Raw genomic sequence first — 8,575 nt, 5'->3', positions numbered from 1 at the left:
GCAGAGAAGACAAATACATAAGCTATTTTATTTGAGCAACTCCACATTAAACATGCTTTCTTTGCCGGCATCTTTATAAAATGTTGTGTTGTGTTAATCAGTGACATTCCTTCGATTGCAGCAGGTAATGTCATGTCGTTGTGTTACCTCACATAGAAATGACTTGAATTTAAACTTGGAAAAATGGCAGGATTAGTGTCACACTGGTGCTCTGTATCGGCAGATATCCAAAGCGGCTGTAAGGCAATGAGCCCTGGGAGAGAAAAAAAGTCAGATCGGTGCCTCCTTAGTGATGCAGGCCGAGGGCAAAACAAAATTCAATAAAACTGCATCCAACACCTACTAGTACAGCACACATTTGCTGTATTGATGTGAAAGCAACAAATGCCATTAGACACATTTTAAATGTTTATCTATAAAGCTGGAATCTACTAATCTTTATAGTTTATAGTCTGTTCTATTCATTATTGACTGAGAACAAAATAAAAACACAGAAAACATACAGATTTTACCTGAATCTTAAAGCATTTCTCTGCTTTTCATAATCTAATTTGCCTTCACTCAAAGATAGCCCTGGAATATGGTGAGTATGACATTAAACCACTGACAGGCATCAGATATGAAGACAAATTGCACAGGCACTCAGACATACTAATCACATCGCATTACTAGATCTGTAACTGCTGAATACTGATTAGGCTAGAAAACGTCAGAATGCAAAAAGCCAAAATCTTTAAGCAATCTTTAAACAACAGTCCAAAATGTCCAACAATGTTTAATTAACAATTTTATTAAACAGAAACTACCAAATTGTCACATTTAAGATGCTGCAACCAGAGCATATGTGCTGTTGTTATGTCTGACTAAATGATAAATCCACATATAGTTTCAGCGCTAATCATTAACTTTGGGCATAAAGTTAAAACTCCCTCCTTCTCTTTGCACTTAAAAGGAAAAACTCTGGAGAGCACCAGACGTGTGATGGGGAGAGAAAGAGGTGAGAGAACATCTTTTTTTTCCCCCAAACGCTGCTGTGTGTTAGTCACAGTCTCACAGTCTGTCACATTTGTGTAGCATTCATCTGTGCAGCATGATTGTGGGTGTGAGAAAGAGAGCAAAAACAAGAGCGAGGAAGACAGCGAAATAGTGAGGGGGAGAGCCACAAGCGGAAACGCAATGAATCAACGGCGATGGCGGTTGTAGTTGTATTGTGACTGCTTTGGTTAACCCTCACTGTCCACCATTGCACTTCATCAATTCCTGAAAAACAATTTTTAAAAAAACTTAACACTTGGGTTACTATTCTTAATCAACACGTATATGACTCTCTGACTCTTTACTTAACACATACACTCAAACATCACGGTGGGACATGGAAAAAGGCGCATAGTAGTGGGTGACCGAAAGCATCTATCCCTGTAGACGGTATTATCTGTCCTTCAACATTTGATGGCGGCGTAAGGATTGATGTCGCCTGCTCCCAGCCCTCTGGCCGGCCTCGACTGTGTTTACAACCCAAAGATGGGGGATGGAGATGATACACGCATTAGCTTTTACAGGTCTGCAGGCGACAGGGGTCTGAGCTACAGGAGACAGAGTGGGCCAAAACAGGGGGATAAGTATGGTAAAGAGGTGGAATAAAAAAAAAAAGGGAAGTAAAGAGGAGTGAATGAGTAAAAGGCGTCCCACTAGCCAGGGAGTGACTCGCAAGGACAAAGACCTCTTACCCCCTTTACTGCTATCGTCAAAGATGGACCCTGTTTTTCATCAACATGAGAGCTTTACAGCAGGATGATAAAATCCCAACACATGGAGTAAACAATTCACTTTCAACGATATCTACTGCACAAGTCCAAGGACAAAGTACAGCGTGCAAGGTCACTGTAGGGTCAGTCCTAACTGGGAGCAAACTCACACAAATAACACTAGACTGTGATTTATTGGCTGATATTTCCATTTAAAATTATTGTTGAGCTTCTAAAGAGTGTTGCTTGTGATAGTGCAGCTTCTGCACAGCAGGTATTAAACTTCCTTGACTGAAAATCACGCAGCAAGACTGAATAGAGCACTCTAAGTGAGAGTAGACTGACGTAAGGCTCAGACTGATGCCTCCCTCTCTTTTCTCACCCTCTTCCTCCATCCTGCTGGTGTTAATCATTGCCTGTGAAGGGGGAGAGGAGGAAAACAGTGGCAACTACACTCCTACAGTCTGATCTCTCCTCTAGGACCAGCGTGGCAGCTCTACTTCCTCCTAAAGCTGTGATAACATCGGTAGATAGAGACGGCATGAACACACACACACACACACAAGCATGACACTAAGTTCCCACACAGTCACTGTAGATGATCCAGGAAGCGCATTAATGCCAGTAGGTGACTTTAACTGTGTCACATGTAACTGGACCGGAGTCGTGAGTGTTCATTAAGCACTGGGAGTCTACACTGTAGTTAAAGTTTAGCCACGTCTCAGGTGCCTCAAACAACATTTTCTGTGGCACAGACAGGAAAGTGGCCGAGACAAGAAAGCAATAAAAATACATTAGAAGCTGGAACGCCTTTCACCTCGGGGCTTTTCATCCCACTTAAACTGCTGTTTTACAGGTGTTTAATTGCTGTATAGGAGACTTGGAACAATTAGTCGGACAACAAAAACAACTGAAAGCAAATTTGATCATCTATTAACTGATGAAGTTGTTTTATCAAGCAATAACGGCAAATATTCCCAACTTCTTAAATGTGAAGATTTGGTGTTGATTGACAGAAAGGTTATCAGCAATTATATTTATGATTAATTAATAATCTCAGTAATTTTTAAGCATACAACTGCCAAGATGATCAAATGTGAGGATTTGCTGCTGTTGCTTGTCATGTGACAGAGGATCATTAGGTACATGTGAGGATCTTTGGTTTGAATATGTTACTTTCAGCTGTGGGAAATTGTGATTTCATGACAGGTAACAAACAAAGCAATTAAGTGACTGAGAAAATAATTGGCAGATTAATTAACAATCCAAATAATCCTATACAATTTTAAATTGAACAACTTTGGGCTTTAGACAAAAATAGAGATTTAAAGGCATCACAGTGGATTCTCTGAACCATTTTTCCTGTTTCTTAACATTTCTTGCATTCAATGACTGACTGAAAAACAATCAACAGGCTAACTGATAAAGAATCTAATCATTAACGGCAGCACTGCTGTATAGTACATTTTCTCTTTTGCAATCTCGTTCTTTCATTCATTTTTCACAATCAACTCACATTTAAAGCCAAAACAGACTGCAATCTGCAGATTAATGGCTACTAGGGCTAATAAATATGCAAAAAAATCATATTGCAAATATTTTGCCAGATAATGGTAATGGGAGAGACCATTTTTGCATTTCATTTTCACTGAAAAAAATAGAAATGTGATGATGCGATTTTCTGCTTTCTTTGATTTGGAAAATGCATTAGGGGGACCTGCATTGTTTAACCATTAATAATGCAGCATTAGTCAATAGATTAAACTAAAAAGGAATCTAATATTAAATAAAAAAAGACAAAAGACAAAGGAACCTGACTTGTGGGATACCTCAGGGTGACTAAGGCAGGAGGATTTCGCAGTGAGCGACTGGGAGCTCGTCACTGGTGAGTAACTGGGAGGAAGTGGCATTCCACACAGACCTGGCATTCCTCTGCTGTGTACCGTCCAGCAGTACAGCTAAATTAGAGGAGGAGGAGGAGGAGGAGGAGGAGGAGGAGTGCTGGCCTGTGCCCCTGGCGTCAGAACTGCCGTGAGTAGGACTCCACAGCCCCATCTGCCCAGTATGAAGCCATTCGTCACTGCTGAGCGCTCAAGCAGGAAGAAGGGCCTGGGCGCCTCTCTGGGCTTCCACGAGCACCTCAGACCATCCATCTCTCTGTCACCGCTGCCACGCATGGGTATGCCCCCTGCAACACCTTCACACAACCCAGGTGCACACGCTTGGATATCCAGAATCACATGCTAGCACATACACACACACTAATGTTTGAAGCAATGAAGCAACATAAATATATAAGGTTCTTTTTTATACAAGTCAAAAGCAACTCAAATACTGATGTGAAAAAATAAACAAGATAGAAGTGCAGAGATAAAATAAATGAATCAAAGCATAAGAATTCTTTGTTATGATGTGTACAACATTATTAAGCTGCGAATGTCTTTCATTACTTCACCATAAAAAAAATGTAATATAGTTAAAACGCTTCCAAACAGGCAATTCCTTTGATATCTCTCTACCATGTGTTGACATCTTGATCACCAACCGAAGTGAGATCTTTTATAATTATAACACACAATAACACACTGGGGACTGCTTATTGTTAGCACACCCCATCTGCCCCAGCATGTTCCCACGCTTCACCCCACTGCCTGTAGCGGACCCAGGTCTACAGTAGGGCCCGCTCCTTCCATGCAGCACCAATGGGACATTTTTCAGACTATTGTGGTTTCACAAACGTTGAATAGACGTGTACAAAGAAAATCGTGTTTTGAAGCATCAAATTGTAAAGTGGTACCACTACTCAATGCACTGAGCAAGACTACAGGCTGCTGGATGCTGTAGTCGCCAGGCAACACAGACCCCCTGTGATGCTACACAGGTGGGAGCCTTACTCCTCACGGCACAGGAGCGCCAGCCAAACGCACTCCTGCTGAGCCTGGCACGAGGTCACGCTTACCAACAGACAGACACATGCATGAAAACGCCGCTGTATCACACACAATGTGCAGAACAGTTAGACGCTGTAATATAGACAATTCTTTACATGCGTGTTAGCAGCCACTTAGAGTCTGTGATACTCAGACTAGTTAGCCACAATCATGAGTGAAGACATGCCTACGCGGATGGATGGGTGAGGGGTGTAGGACTTTGTGGTTCAGTGCTTGAAGGGCTTTCAAAGAAGAAGTAAATGGCAAGACAAGGAGACAAGGAAAGCTTCTTATATCTTAAACAAAGCCAAGCCTTGAAGCAGTGATGCAGATGGCAGAGTCTTTGAAAGAGGCAACTCTCTCAAAAAGAGTAAAATAACTGAACTGCTCCGACGAGCCAATGTAATCCCAGTTTCCTGCCAAACAACATGTCTCGCACAGGAATCCAGAAGTTGATCTGGCACATTAGAAACCTTGTGTTAGTCTGTGTTGTCATCTCAAGATTGACATATGCATTTTTGATTAACTGTATTACATGTATATATGAATCTGTATCCATTTTCTCTTCTTTGTCTGTCAGCTGTCAAAAATGCTCCCTTGTGCCCAAAAAACATGTGAAATGCATACAAAAGACTGTAAGAGGGATAACAAGCTATTATGTGAAAGCTGTGACAGTATATGCTCTTAAAGGAGAGCTATTAAACTGTCAAGCATTAGTTTCTATAATAACTATAATAAACGCCTACAGGATTACAAGTGAGCAGCTCTATTATGTAAGAAATTATAATTTTATATATGTAGGAAAAATACTGTTTACTCTTTCAAACAAATCTGTAATTACAACACAGATTGTAATAATGTGTGACTGTAACTGGAGTGTAACACAATGTAGTGTCAGGATTATACACAGAGGTCTAAACATTGCTACGGTCTAGAATTGAAAAGATAAGTCACTTAACTGATTAGTAAATTAATTGGCAACTGTTTTGATAGGTGATAAAATTATGTTACTTTTCAACCTGAACATGACAAATCTTTACTTAAAGCAGCCTCTTAAATGTGAGAACTTGGTGTTTTTCTCCTTTTTATATCGTTGGAAACTAAATATCTTTTGGGATTTTCACTGTTTTGTGACATTTCCCCAAAACAATTAAATACAAATAACCATGGAATTGATTGCTAGTACAAATAATTGTTAATGCTCCCTCACTACACTTATATTTTCAGATCACCTACTACAGCATTAGCAACATTGTGAGTCTCTCGTCATGTGGTCAGTGCGTTTGCAGCTATTGAGCACCAGCCTGAATGAGAGTAAAATGAAGACGAGCCAGTGACAGGCTGAGACTGCTACAGGCTGACACCAATCAGCCGATGCTGCCGCTGACTAACACACATGTAAATAGAAAAGAAAGGACTCAAAAAGGGCACTTGACTGAAATCAGATAAGCTGAGGCACCAAGACAGAGTAAGGCCATGGAGAGAGTCAGGTTTGATTTGGTATATGGACGTTTTATAGATGCTTATATATGTCTACATTCTTATTAATTTAGCTGCCCCCCCCAGAGATAAAACTCAAAAGTGAATGACACCTTTTTTTTATTTATATTGCCGTTGTTACGTATATAACATTATCTATTCACTATAAAAGTTGATATTCATTGACCAACTTTCTCTTTAGGCTTGTGCACATTTTAGTTGCGTAGGTTTTAGAGGGTTTATAACCCCTTAAAAAAAACATTAGGGAAACAGTGCTAACATGTGGCTTGAAGCTGATCTGTCTGTACCAATCTAAAGTATTGATGTGGTGCATTTCTAACTCCTGCAGTGAAACGATAACAACGCGTGTGACATCCTGGTTTAATGCATCCTGATAGCCAAACAATGACACCATTTTAAATGTATTCCCTCTTTGGCGACATGGTTGAGATTCCTCAGCAGAAACCTCATAAATACTTCAGATGTTTTGCTCTGGGAGATGACACCTAATGATCAACACACATTACAGTGTTCCTGAGGTGTGTCACAGAGCAAGTGAGAAATACAACAGGTCTGGCTGAATTGACTTGTGCTTCACGTTTTTCGAGTCTTGGCTGGGTTCCAATCTTTGCCTCCATCAAACAGAGACAGCGGAGCAAGGAGTGCCACAACAACTACTGAGTGACCAATGATTTCCATCATCACGTCTGGGTGTGAAGCTAAAACAGATGAACTGCCTCTGTCAGGCTTTGTAAGACAAAGCACCGGCAGCTCCATACCTCATATGGGACATTATCAGATGTGGATAGTACGTAGAATTGTATGTGTTTCTAATCTATTGTTTGAATTGTGTCCAAGTTTCTTTACCCTTCGTAGAGTATTTTCCATAGGACTGCTCAATTTAGGTTTGACTTTAGCTGCCTTGGAGATGACTGGTTTGAGCTGACTGAAATGATCGATCAGTCAGCAGAAAAATTAATCAGCAGCAATGATGATGATTGATTAATCACTTAAATCTGTGTCAAATATTTATTTCTTCCTGCTTCTCAAATGTGATTATGTGCATTTTCTACTGTCTATTATGGTAAACTGGATATGCTTAGGTTTTGAATTGTGGGCCAGACAAAATAAACTATTTGAGGACAAATCTTGGGCTTTCTAACTTGAGGCGGAAAATACATGTATGTATGTCTTAACCAAAACAATAATCAACAGTCACTGTGATAATATAATTAAAAACTCCAGCTGTCGTGATATCCTGTTGTCATTTTGTCCACCCTTACATGACAACATCACTCATTAAACGCAGGCTAATAGGAAGTGAATAACATGTCATGGTAGTCATAAACCTGATAAAAATGGACTAGTGAAGTCAGCATCATCATCCACCAGTGACAGACAGTAAAACTAACAGCCACTGCTAGCAGCTACTAGCTAGCTGAGCTGGCAAAGTGGCTCCAAAGCTTTCAAACTGAGTCAGAATCAAGCTTAAGCAAGATTAACAACTAATTTTCACCGAATTTCAGCCACTTGACAACTTCACCGTCTGCTCGGAGACCAAACACAGGCGGCCTGGCTTTACACTGACAACACGTCTGGACAGTTTCACCTGTCTGCCTGGTCAAGTTTACCTAAACCTGGCACAAACATTAGCAAGCCGTTAGCTGGGTTAGCTAATGTTAGCCGACTGGTTAGCCACATTTCTGAGTATAAAACTGCTGCTTTTTAGCTTTTTGATGAGCTCGGAGACACGCTAGGATAAAAGGTGATTTCTTACCCTTTATAATAAGCTTTCACCCGGACTTGGTGGGAATTCTCGCCGGGGTGGGACATGGTGCTGTCCCGCAACGTCGGCATCATAAGCTCAGCCGCGGTCAGTCCGACTCACCGATGCCTTCTTCCTTCCTTCCTTCAGCGGCTCTCCAGTAGGTGTACCACGCCCAAAACACTTTGTTTGTACAGTCCGTCGACACACCGGGTAAACACCGAGGCAAGTGGTGGTAAAAACGAAGAATTTACCCTTCTTTAGAGAAACAAAAATAACATGTAAAGTAAAGAAAAACTTGCGGGGTCCGCAAAACAACTCCCTACTGCAAAGGCCTAACGATGGACGAGTCCATGGTCGGAATGCTCGGGGTGGAGCAGACAGACAGATACACAGGCGTGTCTGCTAAGTTAAACACACATAACGTTAAAGACATTAATATACACAGTTTTATAATTATTATGAGTTCATAAAGTGTTAGAAACCCATATGATCTGGTAAATATATCCGAAAAGTTAGATATAACATTCCCCAGATTTCCGACTGTACCAACTGGAGATTTTAGTATGGGTGAATGCTGCGTTCAAGTTTAATCATCTGAGCTCGGACATTTTAGCAGCCCTGAAAACGTATCGCGCATTCAAATGCTTTGATTC

At 40.8% G+C, this 8,575-nt stretch overlaps 1 protein-coding gene across 1 annotated transcript in view; it reads right to left on the bottom strand.

Moving 5' to 3' along the window:
- The window catches only part of prkci (protein kinase C, iota), a 29,574-nt gene extending 21,322 nt beyond the window's left edge, over positions 1 to 8,252 (bottom strand). The window contains exon 1 of the mRNA XM_070844741.1: positions 7,932 to 8,252. Within this exon, the coding sequence (XP_070700842.1) occupies positions 7,932 to 8,014 (83 nt within the window). The 5' untranslated portion in view covers positions 8,015 to 8,252. The remainder of the gene's footprint in view (positions 1 to 7,931) is intronic.
- Between the last annotated feature and the right edge of the window lie 323 nt (positions 8,253 to 8,575).

This window comes from Pempheris klunzingeri, chromosome 15, assembly GCF_042242105.1.
Source record: "Pempheris klunzingeri isolate RE-2024b chromosome 15, fPemKlu1.hap1, whole genome shotgun sequence".
Taxonomy (NCBI): domain Eukaryota; kingdom Metazoa; phylum Chordata; class Actinopteri; order Acropomatiformes; family Pempheridae; genus Pempheris; species Pempheris klunzingeri.
Note: the sequence above shows the minus strand (reverse complement) of the source record. Positions and strands in the feature narration are given on the sequence as shown.